Here is a 25821-nt window from a genome sequence, read left to right as displayed (position 1 = left end):
CTGCAAGTCCGCGGCGTCTCCAAGCACAAACCCAGCGCGGGCTTCTTGATCTCCCGAACGCGCGCGCGCGCGCGCTCTCCCGTTGGCCCCCTACCCTGCAGCAAGGGCAGCGTGACGTAATGCAACCTCAGCATGTCGGCAGCGATATAAAGAAGGACAAGGCGGCGCGCCTCCCAGACGCAGAGTAGCTTGTGATTGGCTCGGGCTGCGGAACCTCGGAAACCCGAATGTGAGGACCTTACAGATACACAGCTGCCGACCCCCGCAGAAATCTGGAGCGCGGTCAGAATCCAACTGGCGGCGGCGGAGGCAGCAGTGGCAGCAGGTAAGGAGACTCCTGAAGAGAAAGTGGAGGGATTCGGGTCCGCTGCGCTGTGTCGCTTGTGTGAGAGGAGGAGAGGCTCACACCCAGCCTGTAGTGTAGGGCGAAGGGAACAATGGAAGTGGCGTCTAGTCCCTAAGCTTTGCCTCCCCCTCGGTCTGGCAGTTTTTGTCCTCAGCCGCAGCTGGTGACTGGAGGAATTGAGGGAAGTGGAGGCTTTTCCCCCTCAGGCAGCCTCTCCTTCCTCCAGGCCAGAACCCCTAGGGGCAAGAGCCGTCGTTGTGACCGTCGGTGGTTTAGGGTGACGGGAAAATGGCGGAAAACAAAACGGTGAATTGAAGAATGCGGCGTCCCCCTGGCATTTTCTCTCGGCGACACCCCCCAATATTCTTTTCATTTGCGCCCCCCTCCCACTTCTCTGTCCCCCACCCCGCCTGCTGCTTCTGGTAGGCTTGGAATGCGTGAGGGATGGTGGCGTTTGCAAGGAGGTGGCGCCGAATCGAGCATTTTAGGGGGGTAGGGAGCAGTCAGAGCCTGGGGGGCGGGTGTGTGCGGCAGTTGTCGCCTCCACTAAAACACCACCATTTTGGTTCCCAGCGTCTCCCATGTAGCGGGGCAGAGAGAGCGGGAGGAGGATGAGGGGTTGGGCAGCACGGCGTGGGTAGCAGCGGTGGCGACCGCTGCACCAAGTGAGAGGAGGGAGGAGGGGAAAGGGTATTCTTGTCTCTTCGCTTTCTGCCTTTCCACGGAGAAGGTTCTCTTGTTAGGTTTAAGATCCAGTCATATGGGTAATACATAAGAGGGCACGTGTGTGCGTTCTGCTCGAAATGATCGAAACTTGGCATGGTCGTGGAAAAGGGAGACTTATGCGGGAAGCGGGTTGCGTCCAAAGCTGCAATACTGCTACTTGCCAGAGCTCCTTTGTCTCCTATTTCTGCAAATACTACTTTCGCATTCTCTTGCTCTGCTGCCTTAAGATTTCTCTTCAACCTCTCACCCTGTTTACATCATCAAGATCAAGAAGCTAGGTCCTGAATGAGCTGTTCGGAAGAGACGGACGAGAGTAAAATGTTTTTTGTTATTTGTTTTGGGATTTCTGCTCCCCGTACATTGAAAGATGTTTACTTGCAGCGTACTTAGTGGTTACCTCCATTCAATAAGGATGTGAGATATACTCTTGAGAATACTGAGAAGCCCAGCTATCTATTGGCTATTGAATACTTAACACACTGCTCTTCTCATACCTCATTTATTATTGATCTTATTTAAACTTCCTGTATGGGAAAAGGTGCTCCAATTTATTTATTGGGTATTCATACAGTGTGATACTTCCTATAGCAGTTGCACTATGTGTTAAGATTTTTACACCTAATTGAGTGCTAGTGCAGATTTTTCTCTATCGATTTGGCAAGGATAAAGCTTGCCCTTGGTTGGTTCTCTTTCACTTTCCAAAATAAGGTGTTGCTAGTGATTTTTAAATGTGCTTTAGAGAACATTTGGTTTAATGAAGTGGTCGAATTCTAAGTGTAATAATATTGCTTATATTGTAGTAGGTAGTTGTTTCTTTTGGAATCCCTTCGGATGCTTTTTAGATGAGCAGATTTGAGCATTTGAGCCCTTCTCAATCTCACCCTGCACGTCAAAGTGTAAAGAAAATTCTTAAGTTGTGTAAGAGATTTGGTTCAAAATGTTTTAAAATGTTTAATTTTGAATGTATTTTTACAATAGGTAAAGAGAACGTTTTTCCAAAGAAAATAACATAGGTCAGAAGGAAAAATAACGAAAACAAATTGCTGCAGATTTTACTTTACAATATGTAAGAAAATCTACAATTTCTTCAAGACAGTCATATTAAGGTGATTAACAAACTAATGTTTTATTTTATTTAATAATTAAACAGAATTAAGTGTTTAAAACATTTCAAGGCATTTGTAATTGTTCTATTAGTTATGTGATAAGGAAAGCAATTATTCTAATTAAAGTTGAAATATTACACTGTTTTAAATGTTAAAAATAAGTCCTTAATGGCATTTTGATTTATCTCTGTGAACATACGGGTAGTTTATCATGAACTCTCGTGGCCTCTGATGGCTTCATTTTGGAGGCAGGAAACAATGTGGTATTTGAAAAAAAAAAAGACAAAATACAGCCAAGAATTTCTAAAAATTTGTAATTTTGTTAATACATAAAGTAATTTTGTTGAATCGTTTGATACACAGAAATGACACCTACTGCTGTAAGGATTTTTATATACAGGATTCAAATGTTATACTCTCCTGCCTCCTGTACACCTATAGAACTTTAAGGCAAGGAAAAAAAATCTTAGTGATCTTACTTAAGGATACATTAAGTTGCTTTACATGGCAGCTTTCTAAAAGTTTAATGATATAACCTCATCTTTTGTGCAATATAGCCCAATTTATTAAACACTCCTAAATAAAAATGAGACAGATGTTTTATAAAATTGACAGATTTTTTTTGGTTGATATACTTAGAATTTTATGTTTGAAGGGGAAATACACATATGTAATTGTAAGAAATATGTGTAGTGACAGCATTCGACTTTAGGTTCCATACTGTCTGATGATCTTAAATATAGGATACATCACTTGAAATGAAATAGAATCCTTGCTTTCAAAACTAGCTTGAAGCTAGAGTGACTTTATTAATCATTAAAGAAAAAAAATCAGTTGTACAATTATAAGTAAACGATATTCTGAAAGGAACAGTTTTGCTAAATGTTTGTATGTGATTGATCTTATCTCTACCATATTTAGGAAGCAGTCATGTTTCATGAGTCCTCAAAACTATGAGACAAGAGAATGTAGTAGAGTGAGGCCAGAAGTCCTTACTGGCTCAAAGAACTCCAGGGAAACTGGGATAGAACATTTTACATTATAAGTAGAACCCCGGGAGCCAGAGGTGAAACACAAGTTTATCTGCAGAGCTCCGCTGCAGGGCTGAGCTGGGTCTGGAAGAAATGGATGAGAGCCACTGGATGAAATTCACTAATACTAGACACCTGAGTCCTCTAGTAATGTATAAATATCCCAACTATTGTCTGTTGTCATCTTGTTCTTCTTTTTCTTCTTTTATAATCTACATTTTACCTGGAACGTCAGTGCTACAGTTTTGTTCCTTTGCTTGCTTTTATCACTTCCCCCGTGGCTTGTCACCCTTACTGTGTCTTATTCTCCGTTATCTTTGATTTATGTCCTTTCACTTAGCCCTTCTTTTACTTATGCTTGTCACATTAAGTATCTAATCAAGGTTTTTATTTTCCTTTGTAATAAGATTTGCACACCTGGTTCTGAGGCATATTTTCCATTGCATTTTTTTTTCTCAGAACAACTCACTTTGGCCTAAATGTATTTAAACTATTTTTAAAACCATTTCTTTTACAGAGATTTGTGAATGAACTTTGCTAAATATGGATTCAGGTGGTGGAAGTCTTGGATTGCACACATCAGACTGTAGAATGGCCCATACCATGATTATGCAGGATTTTGGTAAAGCATTTTCTTTGTTGTATTTTTTTCTTTCTTTTTTAAAATCATAGCATACTAAATATCAAAACTATATTGAAGAAGGGGAGAATTTATGAAAAGTTGTTTTTTTGCTAGGAAAATTCATTTGTAGGGCTCATTTTCTTAAAGTAGCTATGTGCCAGTAGTCTACTTAAAATCATTCTTAAAATTTTGTGGGAAGGTTGAAGTAAGGAAACTTTGGAATATAGTGGTGATGTGGCATTGAAAATGAAAAAACTCAGCTTACATAAATAACCAAATCAGTTCTTGAATGTAGGAAATATTAAATTGGCTTTCTAAAATTCATTTTAAATTGTATTGTTGATAAAACTGGAAAAGGAACTACTTCAGTCATTACAAAGAAGTTAGATTAATTATATTCTGATGCAATATCTTCAGAAAGTTGTTTCTAATAACATTATATTTTTCTTTTTTTACAGAAGAAAAGATTCCCTACTTTTATGGCCAGGTTTTTCAGTAGCTTCTTAACAGTAGTTATTTTGATGAAATGTTACGACTCTTATCACAGTCAACAAAGAAACTGAATTTGGGCAGGGTCAGTCTGAATTATAGAAGAGATTGAGGTATCTGAAGTATAAGAGGCAGGGATAGGGTGGTAAGAATTGAAGAAAAGTGGAGTGAGAGTAGAAAAGAAAAATAGTAAATTGGGATAAAAAGTAAACAGAAAACAAAGTATTAAGGAATTATCAAAGATGGTATTGAGGTGGGGGATTACAACTAGTAATACTTTTCTCAATTAAGAAAATGCTATCACTGTTTTCACATTAATGTGAATATGTTATTTTGTTCCTTGTAAAGCCTACAGTATTGAGAATCAGAAGAACTGGATTCTAGTCTTGGCAGTCCTATTAACTATCTGTGTAAACTTGGGCAAATTACTTAATTCACTTTTGTGAAGGGATTGGCCTAGATAACATTTAAGGTCCTCTCCAGTTCTATGATTCCCTGACACTTCTGTCTGATGAATAAAGATATGGTGCATAGATCAAGATTGAATGTGGTGAAGATCGAGATGACTATGTAGTGAATTGATGAAATAGAAAGCAATCATTGATTCATTCTGCTAAATGAGTCAGAAGTCAATTGTGTTGATTATGGATGACTTAGAAGTGATTCTGGGTGAAAAAAGAACAGGAATAAATTCTAGAAGTAGGACAAAGAACTGAAGAGTAAAGATTTCACAAAGAATTTTGTGAATGCTAGAAATAGTTTTTAAAATACTGGAACACTTGAACTTCAGTATAGTAAATAAGTTTTGGTTGAAATGTCACCTTTAATTTTTAAAAATATCTTAGAGGGTGTCTGGGTGGCTCAGTTGCTTAAGTGTTTGCCTTCGGCTCAGGTCGTGATCCCGGGCTCATGGGATTGAGCCCTGCATCAGGTTCCCTGCTTAGCAGGGAGCCTGCTTCTCCCTCTCCCTCTGCCGCTCCCCCTGCTTGTGCTCTCTCTCAAATAAATAAATAAAATTTTTAAAAAATAAAAATAAAAATACCTTAGAAATGGAAGAAATACAACATTTTCTCCATATGATACAAAATTTAACCTACCCTGTAGCATTTGGTGAAGTGCCAGATCCCCTTCAGTCCTGAAGAAGTTGCCTGTTAGCAAGTAAAGCCTGATTCCTTTCTAAGATTGAAAAAAATGTCCATTTAGTGCTGGTGAATATTTACTTGGTCTTCCTCCTACCTTCCTTTTCATTGTTCCTCCTTAGTGTCTTAAGGTTTAATCAATCCCTTATTACATTTAATACTTCACTTCCTTTTAGTTGCTAGGGAAGAAGAATATGCATATTGAAATACATTATATACATTCTTTTTTTCTTATTTTTTTATTGAGATAATAATTCATATACCGTACAATTCACCCATTTTAAAGAATATAATTCAGTGGTTTTAGTATACTCACAGAGTTGTGCAAATATCACTGCTACCTAATTTTAGAACATTTCATCATTGGAAAAATAAAACCTAATACTCATTAGCAGTCACCCCCAACCCTGCTCCAGACCTAGGCAACCACTAACATTTCTGTCTATGGATTTACCTATTCCAGATATTTCATATAGGTAAAACTATACCATATGTGGCCTTTTGTGTCTGGTTTCTTTCACTTAGCATAGTTTTCAAGTTTCATCAATATTGTAGCCTCTATCAGTTTCTCTTTAAATTTCTGCCAACATCAAAACTTAGATTTGCAATCCCATAAATTAATGATATTTGTGAAACAGTTTGGCATACACAGGTAGAGCTAGCCAAGTAAGTATACTATGCATCACAGGATCTCTAAATTCTATAATGTTTTCAGTGGGCATAGGATGGCTACTATATTAAGAATTTGAAATATTAATTTAATTCAGAAACTCATTAGACCAGTTTCTTTTGAAGGATACTTGAGATTTAGAAACATTTTTTAAAGATTTTATTTATTTGGGCGCCTGGGTGGCTCAGTTGGTTGAGCGACTGCCTTCGGCTCAGGTCATGATCTTGGAGTCCCGGGATCGAGTCCCACATTGGGCTCCCTGCTCAGCAGGGAGTCTGCTTCTCCCTCTGACCCTCCCCCCTCTCATGTGCTCTCTCTCTCTCTCTCATTCTCTCTCTCAAATAAATAAATAAAATCTTTAAAAAAAAAAAGATTTTATTTATTTGAGAGAGAGTGAGAGAGCGAGCATGAGCAGGGGAGGGGCAGAGGGGGAGGGAGAAGCAGGCTCCCTGCTCAGCAGGGAGCCCATGCCAGGCTGGATCCCAGGACTCTGGGATCATGACCTGAGCCGAAGGCAGATGCTTAACCGACTGAGCCACCCAAACGCCCCTGAGATTTAAAAATTTACAACATGATTTATGTAATAACTTTGCTTTTGTCTCAGTATAATGGTTGTCCTTGGAATCTGTGCCACTGTATTTAATAGTTAAGATTTTATTTATGCAAAAAGTCTATGTTGCTTTGTGACCTAAATAGCAGAACAGCCTTAGATAGTGGCCCAAGATAGAACCAACAAATACCAAATTTTATCCTATACCTCCGGTGAAATTCCAGGTATTTACATTTAAATGAAATAGCTTTAGTAAAATGGGAAATGCTTGAAATGATGACTTATTTCTTACTGTTATTTGGTTATATAATTGCTTTCACACTTTTTAAATGATGATTTCTTACCATTTATAATTTGTTACCTAGTGAGATAAATTGTTAATGCCATTTAATGCTGTTTATTAAATGCTTTAAAATTTAATTGAGTGACTATGTGATAGATCTTTTTACTCTTTTTTTTTTTAAAGAGAGATTGAGAACGTGTGTACAAGTAGGGGTGGGGAAAGGGAGGAGAGAGAGAATCTTAAGCAGGTTCCACGCCCAGTGTGGGGCCCAACATGGGGCTCAGTCTCACAACCCTGAGATCATGACCTGAGCCAAAATCAAGAGTTGGACACTTAACTGACTGACCCACCCAGGCGCCCCAGATTTTTTTACTCCTTCTCTCTCAAACTATTCCTTTAATAGTGACTCACTTGGTTAACCCTATAAATTTCTTAAAAAAAAAATAGTCTCTATGGTAAGTAAATTCTATTCTCCTCCTTTCAATACGTAGAAATAAGCCAGTCTAGGGTTAATAAGTTCAGCCCTCAGCTTGAACCTTGGGCAAGCTTATTTAACTTCTTTAAACCATAGTTCCTTCATATTTTTTATAGTTCCTTCAAATTTAAAAAGGAGATAACACATTATACAGCTGTTCTGAGGCTTAAATGAGATAATATATGTAAAAATATTAGTAGGTTGCTCGGTTCATAGTCATTGCTAAATAAATATAGCTAGTGTGTAGTTAAATAAGTAACTTTGTTTAGAAATTCAATGGGATCTAGCAGATGAGTTGATAACAGGAAAAAGCAAAATTTAATAGGAGACATCTTGGATCTTGGTCTGAGTAATCTGCCAGCATGCTGTGGGGAACTTGTCAGTTCCTTGTCTAGGATCCTTGATATTATTATGTAGTTCAGTGTAAACAAGCATATTTGGATTTATTTTAGCTTAGATCTGATTTATTTTGACCTGTAAGTTCCTACTAGAGTAGACGCTAGAATCCTCCCAGCCAGGTTAATCTGAACCTAGGCCAGCACTAAGCGTTATTCTATCCTTCCATCTCATTCCTAAATGTCTATTCTTTGGAACCACACTAACCTCCAGAATTTTCCATATTTTAAGTTTGACTTGTGGAAGGATTTTATAAAATACTAATTTTATTGTTTATATACATAGAATTCCAATACTGTGAATTTTATAGGTTTGACATTTTAATTTTTCCTTGCTAAAAACCACATTTCTAATCTGGCTGAATGCTAAACTTGAACCTTCACCAACTACCCATCTCCAAAATGGCCAGTGGAGAAACAAGTGAATAGGAAGTACTTGTTTTATATATACTCCCTTTGTCTACCAGATTTCCAAGATTGAGTCTATGTCCTTTGGTGGTTTAGGCAAGAGTTTGAGAATACTGAGAACAATACAGAGGGGTTGAAAGGAAGATAATTCTGAAAGGTAGCTTTCCCTTCTCACCTTATCTTTTGATGGGTAAGAGTATTAATAATGTCCACTGGTCTCCATCCTAACTTGTTAACTAACTTCCGTAATGAATTGGTTAATAATAACCATTGGCAAATGGCACTCTTTCAGATATGACTTTATAGAAAGTGATCATTATGTGGAGAAGGCTTTGTATTAGATTATTTAATGTAGATAATTTTGTTACAACCTGGTCCATAAACTCTATTAACTTGTTTCCTGTACACTTCGGTGAGGCAAAATTTAAGAGTTCCTCATGAAGGAATTTTACACTTTTACATTTATAAAGGGGGTAGGAGTTGGTGTTGACCATGCTACTCAAGAAAAACATTGTTTAAAGTTTTGTTCCTGCAGATTTACTAGCTTAGAATTTAGCGCAATTTAGAGTCCCTGTATATGAATTTTATCAAACCAAATCTTTGTCTAGAATGAGTTGGGATTTTCCCCCCAAAATCACGTGTTAAAAGATGCCTTCCACTTTTGAATATAGTAATTCTTATAAAGATGTTTAGGGATTTTTATGTTTATAATGCATATTTTATAATATATCCAGCTTGTCATATTTTACTAACTCAGTTAAACATATTAGTACCCATTTATGTTTGTCCTTTTTATTTTAATTTTAGTTTTTTGAAATACAAGACTCACAGGAAGTAGAAAAAATAGTACATAGGGTCCCATGTAGCCTATACTCCTCTTCTTCCAATGGTGACATCTTATATAACTGTAGTACAATATCAAAACTAGGAAGTTAACATTGGTGCATTACTGTTAACTAAAGACCTCTTTAAGTTGTCACCATTGTTTTTACATGTATTGGTGTGAATGTATATAGTTCTGTGCAGTTTTATCCTGTATATAGATTTTTGTAGACACCACCACAATAAAGATCTAGAACTATTCCATTACCAGATATATGCTATGCTAACATATTTACACACACCCCCACCCTTGGCAACTGCTAATCTGTTTCCTATCTCTATAATTTTGAAAATGTTATATTGATTTCATTTATCCATTATATGGTATCATAACCTTTAGTTATGGAGATTCTTAACTTAATTTTCTGGAGATTCATTCAGGTGTTGAATGTATCGATAGTCTGTCCTCTTTTTATTGCTGAGTAGTATTCCATGGTAAAGATGGGCCAGAGTTGGTTTTACCAACCATTCATCTGTTGGAAGTACATTTGGGTTATTTTCAATTTTTTGCTACTGTGTGTAATAGCTACTATGACCTGTTACGAATTTTCATCTACAGTTTTTTGTGTAAACACATGTTTTAATATCTCTGGGAAAAATGCCCTAGAGTGTTATTGCTGGGTTGTATGGTATATACATGTTTAGTTTTGTAAGAAACTGCCATACATTTTCCAGAGTGGCTGCTACTATTTTACATTTCTGCCAGCAATGTATGACAGATCGTTTCTTTGTATTCTCACCAATCTGTGGTGGTATTTTTTTTTTTTATTTTAGCTATTCTAATATAGTGATATCTCACTGTGGCTTTTATGTTTTACTTGAAAATAAAGTGCATTATTTTTAAGGTCTTAATTTAGATTTTACTAACATTGTTTTCACGCACCTCCACCCCAGTGCCTGGTTGGTGCTGTTTTGTTTGTTTGTTTTTCACTTTTATGTAAGCTCTATGCCCAACGTGGGGCTTGAACGCACAACCCCAGGATCAAGAGTCATGTGCTCTACCGACTGAGCCAGCCAGGTGCCCCTGGTGATGGTTTTTATTACAGTTAATTTGTCAGTGGTTTTTAAAAAATGATAGTTTGGCCAGAACTATTTCATATTTTTAAAATGTTTTATGTTATCTGATACATTAAATATAGCACTTTTAATTAATAAAATAACTTTACTTTTTTTGGATAATTGTTTGTATTATAGTGGCTGGAATGGCTGGTACTGCACATATCGATGGAGACCATATTGTTGTTTCAGTTCCTGAGGCTGTATTAGTTTCTGATGTTGTCACAGATGATGGGATAACCCTTGATCATGGCCTTGCAGCTGAAGTTGTCCATGGGCCTGATATCATCACTGAGACTGATGTAGTAACAGAAGGTGTAATTGTTCCTGAAGCTGTACTTGAAGCTGATGTTGCTATTGAAGAAGATTTAGAGGAAGATGATAGTGATCATATCTTGACTTCTGAGCTAATTACAGAAACTGTTAGAGTACCTGAGCAGGTTTTTGTGGCTGATCTTGTTACTGGTCCTGATGGACACTTAGAACATGTGGTCCAAGATTGTGTTTCAGGAGTTGACTCTCCCACAATGGTATCAGAGGAGGTTCTTGTAACTAATTCAGATACAGAAACTGTGATTCAAGCAGCTGGTGGTGTTCCTGGTTCTTCAGTTACTATTAAAACCGAAGATGATGATGATGATGATGATGATGATGATGATGATGATGATGTCAAGAGCACTTCTGAAGACTACTTAATGATATCTTGTAAGTGAAACAAAAGACAAAATTACTTGGGAGATTGATTTATATATAACCTGAAAAGGTTTTCTGGGATGGGGTAATCTATCCATTCAATAAAAATCATGGGGATAATCTTTTTGAAAAATAATTTTTTTCAAAGCTGTGTTGTTGAGATGCTTTTGCGAACTTGCTCATATTTTTAATTTACTCAATGAAAATTCATACCCAAAATTAAGCAAAATAATGTAATTAATATCTTAGAGCAGAAAGGAAGGGTCAATAAGAATATTAACTGATAAAATTTTTAATGGTAAATATATATATTTCAAAGTGGGAAGTTTATTTTATGCGGCCACTGCTTTCTTTTTATTGTAGCAGGTACTGGAGTTGTCAGTTCAGTTTTCCTTAGGAATTTAAGCATAATATATTAAGAAATGTGTAATTAATTTTTTATTAGATATTTGAAAAGGAAATCTTAAACTCAGATTGTGTTCTGCAATTCTCCCTGTGTTTATTTTGTTTGTCTAAATATGCATGTGTATATTCCAAGCAAAAAATACTTTACTGTGTTTATTTCAGATTGCTTTATGATGTCTATAAGACATTCTATCTGAAGGAGGAAGATAGAAATATCTTGTTCTCATTTTAAGTGGTGGGTTTGCCTGAACAGCAGCAATAATAAAAATCTCATGATGAGTTATTGAAGGAGCTTGAGGAAGAAGTGGGTCTATTTTTTATAAAATTTGAAGGGATCATGCTGGAAGTAATAAAGATTAGATAAAAACTTCACTTTTTCATGGTGGATTTTCGTTCTTTTCTTTTTAAAATAAAAAAGGATTAATTGGGAAGTACATCAACAGGTAGAGTTATGTGTATGTGTGTATAAAGTGATTGTGTGTTATATGTGTATCAGTGAATTTAAAACTAAAAACCAATTGGATTTATTTAATTTGTAAATATGATTCTGAAGTCTAGCATGTTAGCTTTTTCCCTCTATAACCACTTTTGAGAGTGAATATTTACATTGTTTTTAAGGGAATGAGTTAAGCCACTAAAATACTGTCTGCAAACGTTATTACCTCTTTTTAAATTGATGTCCATTACTAAAGCAATTCCATATTTACATCTTAACCTGACGTTAAAAAAAAAAAACTATGGTTAAGATCATATAAAATGGTGTGACAAAAGTTGGCAGCCTTTCTGTATCAAAATAATATTATGCCTTTAAAAAAGTACTTGTCAGATCAAACTCTTTGATATTAGAGTAGTTTAAAATTTAGACATTATATGTTTTGTGAATTGTCAAACTTTAACATATCTTCTATGATTCGATTCTGCAAAAGATTTTTTTAAGAGTTTCTAGAATATTTTAATTTACAGTATTTATCTTTATATTGCCATATATGTCAAATGCAAAGGACTTCTCTCCTACTCTAATAGGAGTAAACTGAAGATTATAAAGAATTGTATTGCTCGAATAATGCTGGGACTGCTGTGGGATCATTTTAGGGGAAATTTAGACTGGGAATTAATTAACTCCTTAATCATTAGTAAAGAAACAAACAATTTTTTTAAAAAAAAATCCATTTAAAACTTAAGCAGTTTTTTATTGTAGAAAATGGAATATACAAAAATTAAATATTTTTTTATGTCACCTATTTTCCCACCACCCAGATCCTTGACCATTTTTATAATGGTTATTATACTCAAATTGGAATCAGTTACTCTTTACCATTTTCACTTATTTTATTTTATTCTCTTTTGATTTAGTTTTTCCCTTTTTTCCTTCATAATCTTCATTTCTTTTTCTTGGTTTCTCCTGGCCATTGAATCTTACAGGAGTTAAGAGAATAAATTGCCTTAAAGGCCTCAATGTTAATTTAAAAAGTCCTCTTTTCTGTTTCTTTTCCAAGATAGAGATTTTCAAAATATCTAAGAGATACAGTTGAGGACTTAAAACAGACCTTTGTCTTGTTCCTGAGTCCCTAAATATTCCTATAAGGAAATCTTATCAGTAGCTGAGTTTTAGAGGTAGGGAATTTGTCTTCTGTCATATTTGAGGTGCATTTGAGGTTTTTTCCCTTTTCAGGCCAAATGTCACAAATTCTTAGCAGATGGTTAGGTTTTCCCACTTGTGCTTAAGTAACTTGGAAATTAATATAGAGTAACTGTATCTTTCTAAAATTATCCTAGGTGTGCTCTTCTTTAAAAATACCTAACATCCATAAGATATTTATGGGTGGTGATTTCCTTTATAAAAGTTGCACTGGAAGAGGGAAGTTCCATTAAATAATGAACCAATATAATGCATTCAAATTGTTTTTTACCTATAAAATTAGTTTATATTTCTTTTGGGAACATAATCTTGTATAAAGCAAAATGTCTTGGTAGGGTCATTATGGGAGATCTCATCAAACCTCACCAATTTCAAGGGTCAAAAAAGAAAAGTTAACACCTTTGTATTTTTTTAATATAATGGCTTTATTGAGATATGATTCACATGCCATAAAATTCACCATTTAAGTCATGCAGTGGTTTTTAGTATATTCATAGCATTGTATAACCATCATCACAATCAATTTTAATTTTTTCTTCACTCCAAAAAGAAACCCCATGCCCTTTAGCAGTCACTCCCCCCCATCCACTCCCCCTCCCCTGGCAACCACTAATCCAGTTTCTGTCTCTATAGATTTGCCTATTCTCAACATTTCATATAAATGGAATCATGTAATTTGTGGCCCTTTGTGTCTGGCTTCTTTCACATAGCCTAATGCCTTCAAGGATCATCCATATTGTAGCATGTGTCATGTGTCAGTACTTCATTCCTTTTCATTACTAATATTTCATTATAAGGATATACATTTTATTTATCCATTCATCAGCTGATGGACATTTGTGTTGTTTCTACTTTTTGGCTATTATGAATAATGCTGTAAAGATTCATGTACAAGATTTTGTGCAGACATATGTTTTTAGATCTCTTGGGTATACATCTGGGAGTAGAACACTTTTGTAATCTAAATGTTACTAACTTGTTTCAGTACTGTGAAATATAAATCCTTTACATATTGCCTGACCCCATCTCTGTGGTACATTAATATACTCTATATTGATAATAACATATCTACCATAAAATTTTGGTAGATGTAACATAAAAGGGGTACAGTAAAAAGCCTACTCAGCTTTTAAAAGGAATATTGAATTTTTAATCAAATTGTGCTATTGAGCTATATAAAAGAATATTGAACATTAGCAAACTTGCCAACAATGCATCTTACTGTTTTATGTTACATTTAGCACCAGTAGAATTCTGTGATGTGTATAATATTACCTGCTATTACTGTCTGGAATGTCATGTGGGTTAAGAAACAGCACTGTGGGACTTGGATATTGCAAGCCTTACAACAAGCAAAAAGGTTAAGTCTTAATTTGGGGTATTTTGAGTATTATTTGCATTAAGAAGATCTTTGAGGATCCATTCCTAAAATCACTTGATTGCCTATTAAGTCTTTGTTAACTTTGTACTTTCTATTACAAAGAATATAGAATAAATCTTGGTTAAGTTGATGGTTTATCTTTTAAAACTGCACACTAGCATCCTTAATAACTTTATCATCTTTTATGAACTTAAAATACAGACCAAGTTTGGCTACTCAATATATTTCAGAATTGTTCATTCTGAGGAATCTAAGTAGAAAATAATGGATACATTAAACTATGGACCTTAAGGCATGGTATAAATGGAATCGGAATAGCAACAGTCATTTCAGTACTTAAAGTAAAAGCTATGGTACAAAACTATTGAGAAGTGACCAAAAAATGTATATTTCATTTCATGAGCTTAAATTTCGTGAATTATAGTTTTAATTCAGTTTGTTGCAGAAGGAACTATGATCACTTTAAACCATTCAATTATAATAAAGCAGTATTTATCAAATGAGTGTATTTTCAGTATTTTATTAATTTACTGTAAGTTATTCCAACTTAAGAAATTAATATTTTGGACACTTTTTGAGGTTTTTGTATATCCTATGTCTTTATTTTCAAGAATGAGAAAGCATTTTCTGAAAGCTTAACTTGCCTCTTTTAATTTTTTCTGTGATGTCATTGTTTTAATTTAATTTAACATATTTTAAAAGAAGCTACTAAATCAATATCAGATACTTCATCATCTTTTATTCTTTTATTTTAATCTGTCCCATTGTCCAAAAGAATTTTGCCAAAAAACGTAGTAATAGAATTAGGGGCTATGATGGAATGGAAATATTTATTCTATTTATTTTGATCATTTAGGACCGTTCATAGACAGGTTATTTGAACTCTTAAATAGTATGGAATCATTTCTATTTTATCACAAAGTTAATGTAGCTTTGCATTGTAAAAAGAATTTCTGAAACTTACTGTCTTTCACCATTTTGAAAGGCCAAAAGAATATTTTTGAGTTTGTATGTAGCAGATTTGAAACTGAGGTAAGGGAAATCTAGACTTTGACCCATTCAAATCTTATTGAAATTCATTTTTTAAGAGTACTGAATTAATAACTTTTTTATGTCACTTTGTTCTTTTTTAAGAGGTTCTGGAATTGTTTAGATATAGTCAGAGACTTTAGGATTTTATGTTTCATATATGATGCTATGATATATATAATAAGAAGGAGCAGATTTTCGATTTAGATTACATTTCAGGTTTTATAGGTACAAACATTGAAATAAAAAATGGTAGGCATATAATATTTGGGGGAATATATTTAATATTTATGGTCAAAGAACAAAGTTTATTAATATATATTTACTGCATAGTTTGTGCACAGTATTCATGTGAAAATAAATGTTATTCTTAAAGACTGTAGAGCAGAGAATCAATTTTAAGTATACTTAAAATGTAAATAATCTCAAATATTGTTGCTTTACCTTTCTATATGATTTTGGAGTGTAGCATATGTTAGTAAATATAGAAGTACACAAAATTTCTGGTTTGAAGTTGTCATCCATTAACTCAACAGAAATTAAAAGTATTAAGATTTTATTTTTATAATTTCTGAAAAGCCCTTTTTATAAAATAATTTAGCTGTTTTCTGTTTCCTATTTTTTAATTCTAAATTTCATATGCTAATTTGTTTTAGAAATACTGCTATTTCATTTGAGAATTGTTGTTTATTTGAGCTTATTTTATGAGTACTATGTATGTTCTGATTTTTTCTGTTAATTTTGGTGTTAGGATTTAACTTAAAATGTTGAATGTAATGGAAGATGATTTAATCATTTCTCACACTGTTTTAATTAAAACCCTATGGTTATTAAGTGTCTCATACATAAATTAAAATCTCCGAATAAGTTTTTATATAGTTATGATCATGTAATATATCTGATCTTGTATATTTTTTTCATGAATCATATCACTTTCAATAGTTGCATAATAAGTCATTAAGTGAATATAGCGGATAGGTGATTAACACATTCATGTTGCACTTATGCTTAACATCCACTAAATGTCAATAGTACTTTTTGACTAAAATAATTTCCTCTTTATATTTTACAGTGGATGATGTTGGGGAAAAATTAGAGCATATGGGGAACACACCATTAAAAATTGGCAGTGATGGTTCCCAGGAAGATGTTAAAGAAGACGCATTTGGTTCAGAAGTAATAAAAGTGTATATATTTAAAGCTGAGGCTGAAGATGATGTTGAAATAGGTACAAATCTTAATTTATTGCTAAAATAGGAATTAAAACTAATTCTTATATTTTCTGGAAACTATTCTAAAATTGTCTTTAAAGTGCAGATTTTTTATAGGTTTCTTTGGGGATGGAATATTAAAAAAATATAAATGAATAAAAAGCAGGAATGCAGAATATGTCGTTCTTGAATTCTTTCAATATAAGTAGAATATTACAGTTGGAACTATAAAAACAAATGAGTGGAGAGGATTTGATTTAGAGTAGGAAGTTATATTGAGTAAGCTCAGGTTAGAGGCAGGCTGCTTGGATTTTAATCCTAGTTCTGCCATTTAGCTGAGTGGCTATTGGTGAGTTACTTAACCTCCTGTCTCAGTTTCCTCATCCATGAAATGGCCATAATGACAGTAACTACCTCGTAGGGCTATTGTGAGGATTAAATGGGCAAAATACATGTTAGAGACTTATACAGTGCTTGGCATGTGTGTAATGTAAATGTTAACATTTGTTGTTATTTCTCAGTGGTTACTGAAAATTTAGAGTGTAAATTTATAAGAAAATTCTCTTGACACTTAGAAATTTATATTGGAATATTTTGGGGAATATTTTTCTAAAGGAAAATATTTCTTTTTAAAAATTTTTTTAAAGATTTTATTTATTTATTTGAGAGAGAGAGAGAGTAAGAGAGAGAGCACGAGTGGGGCGAGGGGCAGAGAGAGAAGCAGATTCCCCACTGAGCAGGGAGCCTGCTGTGGGGCTCGATCCCAGGACTTCAGGATCATGAGCTGAGCTGAAGGCAGATACTTAACTGACTGAGCCACCCAGGCACCCCAGGAAAATATTTGTTATATATCCTTCTTACTAATTTAGGGAATTATTCCATGATACTTCTCGATTTTGATATGTGATTTAATTTTTAAGGTGGAACAGAAATTGTCACAGAGAGTGAGTACACCAATGGACATTCTGTAGCTGGAGTGCTTGACCAGAGCCGAATGCAGCGGGAGAAGATGGTTTACATGGCAGTTAAAGATTCTTCTCAAGAAGAAGATGATATTAGTAAGATATCAGTACAATGGCACTGTAGTGACTTGTCAGTAGCCATCCTAAATTCTTTTTTTAAAAAAATTAAGCAATCTGAGAGATATAAGCACTATATAGGAACAGAGTTCAATAAAATAAGTCTGACCTTTGCTGTAATTAATTTAAAAAAAAAGGGTCCTTTAGACCATTCACGCATACATGTATTGTTCAAATCAGCAAACATGAAATACTGTGTCTCAGATACTAGGGTTATAGAGATAAACAACATATGGTTCCTGACTTCATTAGAGCCCACAAATATATATGGAATTATTGGACATCTATTTTGTGTGTTATTGGATATGTTGCATATATATTATTTAATACAACTCTTCTCTGAGGTAGGTGGTATTATTTTTGTTTTATGGAAGGAAAAAAATGCTCAGGGATATTAAATAATTGCCCAAGATCATTTCAATATTAAGTGAGGAATGTAGGATTTCAACTCACATCTGTCTAACACTACTGCCAGTGTTCTTTTCACATGGCAGTGAACACTGTTGGCCTCTCTCTGGATTTAGCAGTGGAAGGGCTAACTGGTTGTTCTCCTTCTGTCACTGAAGGATTAGATAAGTAAGTATGCTTCCAAATAAGTTAAGCTGCCAGAATCTTTACTTATTATGCCTTTAATGGTCTCCAAGTAGTTGCTGCTTAGGATTTCTTGGGGCTGAGTACCATAGGGTGAAAATAACTCCTCAGATTTCCTTTCTTGCCATGCTGCCCATTTCCTTACAAAGACATGTTACTCTCTGCCTACTTTCTTCTCACCTCAGTGTAAGAATGCAGCCCTTCCCTAAGGCTTCTTCTGTCTTCTTGACACGCTGAGATAAAAGCTTGTTTTGCCCTTGAAGGGCAAGAGCCTCCACTTCAGTGCGTTACCTGGATGATACTCAGCTTTACCTATACTGTACTCTGATCTCCACTCCTCAGATTTCCTTCCCTAGAAGCCATGGGAAGCTGAATTCCAATCCCAAACATGAATAATACACTACAGTTGAAAATATAAAAACAAGTAAGTCTAGAGGATTTGATTGAAGAGGAAAATAATTTCTATTTGGCCTCTAAATTCTTTATTATTATTTTTTACTCATTGGTCAGTAAAGGGGCACAATAGAAGGTGGGAGACTGAAGCTTAGGTTAGCTGATGCTAGAATTCCTTGGGGATGTGGAAAACTTAGACCAGTGTCTCTTTCTCATCAGTTGAAAGAAGGTAAACTTGGGAGAAGAGGGATACCTTTTTCCTACATTTTTTTCACATTTCTTCCATAGTGGATAGAAGATCCCAGTATGTGAATCAAGGGAAAAGCATAAATTCAAGCTAAGTTTTTACTTAACAGCCTAAATCTAAATGGGTTATATCACATAAAATACACTAAATGACCCTCTAGGTTTAAATTTTTTATACCAATACTATATTTTTAAAAAATGAGTCTCAAGGTGCTTTTTTTCTCAGTAGGGTCTCTGAAAATCCTGCCTCTTATAGGGTGTCCACATATTCGTGAGCACCAGCTTACATATGTATTATGTGTATATATATGTGTGTGTATATATATATATATATATTACATATGTATGTGATCTTAATTATTTTCATTTAACATTTTTTTTTCAATTACTAGTATTTTTTACTACTTTCCTTTGCATGTATAGTACTGCATTTAAGTTACAGTATGTGGGGTAGCAAGGACCACTTTCTAGTATTGATTCTATGGGAAATGCTTTCTGAGTTCCAAAGAACAAACAGGCAGAATTATGGACTGCAACCTTTTTTACAAATTTGTTATGCCCAATGGACTGTAAAATCAGTCAGTATATTTCAAGCGCACATGTTTTATATAATCTAAAAGTCATTTTCATAGGATAGGTTCTAAGAGGAGAATAAAAGTTTTGATAAATGATTGTCTCCTAGTGGCACTAGTCTCCAAAGTGCCTAATGTCATTTTTAAATTAACCAAATTGAAATCTTGACAGTTGAAAGGTTTAAATTGTTTGGAATTTTTACCCATTTATTAAATATTTGGGGTTATAAACAAGCAATTATTTCTAAAATTTAGGTTGCGCTGAAATAGCAGATGAAGTTTACATGGAAGTCATTGTAGGGGAAGAGGAAGGAACTTCTCTCCCTGAGACTCAGCTTGAGGACTCTGATGTTAATAAAACAATTGTCCCTGTTGTCTGGGCTGCGGCATATGGTAGGACACTGGCATTTTTTCACCTGATAAGTACATATCTATTTGATCAGCCTTTAGGTCATTAAATATGCTGTGCTAATGCCCCCATGAGTTGACTAATATTATAAGATGTTTTGCTGTGGACTGATTAATCTCTAGGTACTTACATGATTTTCCTACCATATATCTTATGTTATTTAAAATAAGCCTTGCTTAATGCATTGTTGTTTTTCAGTAGGATTTATTTAAAATCCTACCTGTATAAGTGAGTACCATAAAAAGTTTCATTTTTCTAAAATAGGAATATCCTTTGAAAATTGATCCTTCCCTTTTTTCAAAAACTTATTTCATGTATTAACAGCACAAATAAGATTTTGGGGGTTTGAAAAGAAACAGAAATCCAGATATGCTCTTCTACAAAGTATCTAATGGAAGGTAAATTTATCAAGTTTTTTTTTTTCTTTCTATTTTACCTCATTCCTACTTAATTTACAAGATGGTCCAGGTATACTCTTTACTTTGAAAAATTTTGGTGTTCAAATGCATTATCTTATCTTGGTTTTTCCAAAGGTTCATTCATTCAACAGTCGTTTATTGAGCATCTTCAATTTTGAGTGTATTCTGCAGAAATATCTAATCAATTTTTACTTAAAATGTAAGATTGTTCTGGATGTTAACAGTTCCAAGGATGCTAACAGTAGCCCTTATTTTCAGTGCGTGAAATTATATCTAATCTATGGGAGTGGAAGAACTCAACAAAAAAAATTTTTAATCCAAGGAACAGTGGTCAAAGTAAGATTTTTGTAGATTAAGATGTGATCCACTAGTAATCATTATACTCAGCATATAAGTTTTTAATTAGTTTTTTTTCTTTTTTTTTTTTTTTTTTAGGAGATGAAAGAAGAGTTTCCCGGAGGTATGAAGATTGTCAAGCATCAGGTGAGAGAGCATTATATGTGAGATGTAAGTTAAATAGCCAGTTTTATACACTGCTTGGAAAATAAGCAGTTATTGGTTTGTGTATACAGACACATATGTTAGATTCTGACTTGCCTGTTCATATCTTATCTAGTTAGTTACATAGGAGTTTGCCTTTTTTGGGAATTGATTAATTTCTATACAGACATAATGTGTGTTATTTTGTGAGTGCAGTTCATTTTAGATTTATCTCAAGATAAAAATGTTGGGCAACTTACAATATGAATCGTAAAAGGTTGCTATGGAGAAAATTATAAAATAGAAATTATTTTGACAAAAACGTCAAAATTATCCATGATATCAACCACTTGTTAATATCTTCCTTGGGGCAGAACTGTTTTCCTAATTTCTGTGGCAACCAGTAGATGTATATAACTGTTAAATAAAACCCATGTGTCAGCTTCATTTTTCTTTTTAGTTATAATACATACTCCATACAGTGTTATTCCATGGTTGATAGTTCTTTTTATTTTCTTAAGCAAAGAGACTTTTTCTCATGATAAAATGTCTGACTCTTCTGTTTCTACCTTTAGGAGATACTTGACTCTAAATTTAAATGTAGATGTCAGAGGAATTGATGAGAGGCAATACATCACAGCATATAAGCTAAATGGCTTTGCAGGTCTACATTTTTTTTAGATATTTATTTATTTATTTATTATTTATTTATTTATTTGAAAGAGAGAGCAGGGGGAGGAACAGAGGGAGAGGGACAAGCAGACTGTGCTGAGTACGAAGCCTAACGCGGGGCTTGGTGTGGGGCTCAGCAGGGGGGGCTCTATCTCACAACCCTGAGATCCTGACCTGAGCTGAAGTCAAGAGTCAAATGCTTAAAGGACTGAGCCACCCAGTGCCCCATAGGTCTACATTTTTAAACTAAATTGCATGATAAAACAGATTTGTGAGAACTGAGATTTTATTAAGTACTTTATTCTGTTTACACTGATGCCACTGAAAGTGTGGTAAATTGCCCACCACGTCTATTTTAGTCTTTAAAATCAGTCTTAATACTTTTTATATTAATTAAATTATTCTAAAGCATATATACAAGAGATATATTGTTTGTTATATATTACACATTGTCACCATGACCATATTGGTTCACTGACACATGTATATTCCTTTGCTAAGTCTCTTTAACTTCATCAGCCTTCATTGGTGAGAAATTGATCTGATGCCAATATTTTGTTTGGGCCATAAAAGTCTCTCATGTTACGTTCACCTTATTAATTTATTGCTTTAGGATGAATAAATTGAGATATTTTAAAATTAATTTCACATGATACCCTATTTAAAGTGTTTACAGTTACGTGTGTGTGTGTGTGTGTGTATAAGGGTATAAAAGAGAGAATATGGCTATACTTAGTGAAATTTAGCACCACAATGGCAACTTAATACCATGTCATATCTAGTAATTCATCTAACCAATACCAAAAAGTATAAATATTATGTAATTTAATAGCGTATCAATTTTTTTCCAGGAAATACCTTGGACTCAACATTAGAAAGCAGAAGTAGTACAGCGGCACAGTACCTTCAAATTTGTGATAGCATTAATACAAATAAAGTACTTAAACAAAAAGCCAAGAAGAGGAGAAGGGGAGAAACCAGGCAGTGGCAAACAGGTAAAATACTAATACTTTGTTCATGAATATTACCATGATTTGAAATGTGGAAGTCATTTTTTTTTGTAAGCAAAGGAAATAGTCAGTTGTTACAGTGCAGTCCCACTTCCATATACCTGTCTGTGTTTGATTTAAATAGTTGGATTTTTTTAAAAGTATTTGACTGGTACTTAATAAAACTATGCTTGTTTGCTCTTTACCCAAATGATGTTTTCAAAGAGAATTTTCAGGTTGGTTTCACAATAAAGGGTGCCTGTTTCTAGTTTACAAAATGTATATAAAATTTTGGCAGGTGAGTAGTCTATAGTACAGAGATGCTTATTACTTTTTAGTGAGCTATTTTCTCATAAGTTGCTTTTAATGTCCATTTTATCCTACAGGATTTTATTCTACTAGTATAGTTCTCACATGTGAATACCAGCTAATTTTGGCGCCTTTGTTGTAAAACCCTTTAAAACATCTGGCCAAATGTCACAACTTCCTTTTTTTTTATCTAGCTGTTATAATAGGCCCTGATGGACAGCCCCTGACAGTATACCCTTGCCATATTTGCACAAAAAAGTTTAAATCCAGGGGATTCTTGAAAAGACACATGAAGAATCATCCTGATCATTTGATGAGAAAAAAATACCAGTGTACAGATTGTGACTTTACAACTAACAAGAAAGTGAGTTTCCATAACCACTTGGAAAGCCATAAGCTTATAAACAAAGTTGACAAAACCCATGAATTTACAGAATATACACGAAGATACAGAGAGGCTAGTCCACTGAGTTCAAATAAACTTATATTAAGAGACAAGGAGCCGAAAATGCACAAGTGCAAATACTGTGACTATGAAACTGCAGAACAAGGACTGTTAAACAGACATTTACTGGCTGTTCACAGCAAGAATTTTCCTCATGTTTGTGTTGAGTGTGGGAAGGGCTTTCGACATCCTTCTGAACTCAAGAAACATATGAGAACCCATACTGGTGAGAAGCCATATCAGTGTCAGTATTGTGTCTTCAGGTGTGCAGATCAGTCAAATCTGAAAACTCACATTAAGTCTAAGCATGGTAACAATTTACCATATAAATGTGAGCATTGTCCTCAAGCATTTGGTGATGAGAGGGAGCTTCAACGCCATCTGGATTTGTTTCAAGGACATAAGACACACCAGTGTCCTCATTGTGACCATAAGAGCACCAACTCAAGTGACCTTAAGCGGCACATCATATCTGTCCATACTAAGGATTTTCCTCACAAATGTGAGGTCTGTGAAAAAGGTTTCCATCGTCCTTCTGAGCTCAAAAAGCATAGTGATATCCATAAGGGTAGAAAGATTCATCAGTGTAGGCACTGTGACTTTAAAACATCAGATCCATTTATTCTTAGTGGTCATATCCTTTCAGTTCATACTAAGGATCAGTCACTGAAGTGTAAAAGGTGCAAGAGAGGGTTCAGACAACAAAATGAGCTCAAAAAACATATGAAGACCCACACTGGAAGGAAGATTTACCAATGCGAGTATTGTGAATACAGCACTACAGATGCATCTGGCTTTAAACGACATGTGATATCAATACATACAAAAGACTACCCACACAGGTGTGAATTTTGCAAGAAGGGATTCCGAAGACCATCAGAAAAAAATCAGCATATTATGAGGCACCACAAGGAGGCTCTTATGTAATAAGATCAACATAAAGTAAGAAGCTATTTTGAAAATATGATATGCTACATGGGAGGAAAATTTCATGAACTGTTTCATCTAGTTCCAAAGCTTGATAGTAAATCATAACTTTACATTCTTTGTATTAGAGATCTTGAAATATTTGAATTGACAAGGGATCTCATAGCCCTTTGAAAATTACTTAAAGAATTTAAGAAGCACCATAGAATGGTTGCAGAAAAACTCTTAAGTGTCTATTTAATAGTATTATATGTATAATTAAACTACAGAAGGGTAAAGCAAAGACAATGACTTTATTTGGCTGATCATACTGGAGATAAATGTTTCTGAAAAGCTCATATTTAATTGAATTTAGCAATGCTTTGCTGTGGCAAGCAAGTCTCACTTTTATGTGATTTTCGAAATGAGGTGGGGCAATAAAATGCAGTCATCCATCAGTCACTTAGTCATTGAGCCTTTTTAATGGTACCTGAAAATTGGAATTCCAGAAATGGCAAAAGTTTTGTGTATTCGTTAAAAGAAATTTCACTGGAAAACAGCTTATATTAATTCAACACTTTCAAAAAGAATTTCAGAGCTGCTAAGATTTTATCACAGGATAGGATGTTTAAAATACAGCATTCTTTGCTGAAGTCTAAAGTGAAGTCTAAGATTAAAGTTCCCTTTTTTCTGATGTTCAAGATGATTTTTCAGTATGGCATATATGACAAAAGTATATTTGAGTCAAATGTGGCTTTCTAAAACAGATGCAGCAGTAGTGTTGCAAATAAAGTTAGCACTATATTTCTTAATGATCTAGATTAAATTGCGAGAACACAGTTTTCTTAAAAACAAAGTTTAGAAGTTTCTTTTTAGGGCAGTCTCAGCAAGTAGGATTATTTTAATCTTACTTACTCTAATGTTTAAAGGTGCAATTTTATGCCATTATTGAAAATTTTGATTTTTAAAATCTATATACCATATTATTAACATGCATTTTCAACGTGAGGCAGCATATATGCAGTATTTAACAAAACACTGTGTTGCCAAGAGTTTGGAGGTGGATATTCAGTTTACAGTGTATAAATTTAAAATATGCATCCTTTTAACAACGCTTTGTGTTAGCATGCTGCAAATCAAAATGGCGCTTAATATAAAAAGCTGATTTAGGGAAATTTAATGAAAATCCTGTTCATAAATGTAATGCATATGATGTGTACTTTTAAGTTATAGTTGTTTCATGTTTACACTCAGCTGTTCAACATAATTAAAATGTAATTTTACTTTATGCTATATTGTGGCTTTGTGTTTGAAATAATGTTCACCTTTCTGTTTTTGCACCAGATAAGAATCTGTTCCTTGAGAATAAATTTTTTATCTTTCTTAACTTCAGAATATTAAATTTGGAAAATTTAAAATAGTGTGTTATGTGGCTGTAAATGATGTACACGCTGTAAAATAAGATTGTCATTGTTATGTGGGATTATTATTTCTAAATGTTACTCATTGAAATGAGCATACAATAAAAAGCATTTATTGCATTTCAAGGTTTTATGAATTTATTTTAAGTTTGTTGTAATGTTCACTCTTTATTAAAAGACTTTTTGCTTAAAATTGCTCTTAGGTAATTTGGTCCACAATTTAATGTCTTGTAGATTTTCTGCATTAATAACATGAGCTAGGAACTTAAAACAATTATGATGACTATGGCATGATTATTCCTCAAAAATGTATATTTCTGATAAAACCATGATGAAATACTATAAAGGTGCTCA

The 25821-nt window shown here is 34.2% G+C and overlaps 1 protein-coding gene across 6 annotated transcripts; it reads left to right on the top strand.

Annotated features, from left to right (window-relative positions):
- The first annotated feature begins 72 nt into the window (after positions 1–72).
- Positions 73–25587, top strand: ZNF711 (zinc finger protein 711). 6 transcript variants are annotated; one of them, XM_078065156.1, is made up of 12 exons: positions 73–325; positions 2051–2178; positions 3100–3356; positions 3727–3831; positions 10317–10883; positions 16398–16553; positions 17457–17594; positions 19673–19810; positions 20504–20581; positions 20681–20728; positions 22249–22392; positions 22890–25587. In XM_078065156.1, exons 4-12 carry the CDS (start codon positions 3753–3755, stop codon positions 24065–24067), a joined length of 2526 nt encoding a protein of 841 aa, XP_077921282.1. In that variant the 5' UTR covers positions 73–325; positions 2051–2178; positions 3100–3356; positions 3727–3752; the 3' UTR covers positions 24068–25587. The 6 variants fall into 6 exon arrangements, with proteins under 6 accessions (XP_077921282.1, XP_077921283.1, XP_077921284.1 ...); XM_078065157.1 differs by having other exon boundaries at positions 3100–3361; XM_078065160.1 differs by lacking the exon at positions 19673–19810 and having other exon boundaries at positions 75–325.
- The last annotated feature ends 234 nt before the right edge of the window (positions 25588–25821 follow it).

Source organism: Halichoerus grypus, chromosome X, assembly GCF_964656455.1.
Source record: "Halichoerus grypus chromosome X, mHalGry1.hap1.1, whole genome shotgun sequence".
Taxonomy (NCBI): Eukaryota; Metazoa; Chordata; class Mammalia; order Carnivora; family Phocidae; genus Halichoerus; species Halichoerus grypus.
The sequence above is the reverse complement of the archived record's forward strand: the minus strand, read 5'-3'. Positions and strand labels throughout refer to the sequence as shown.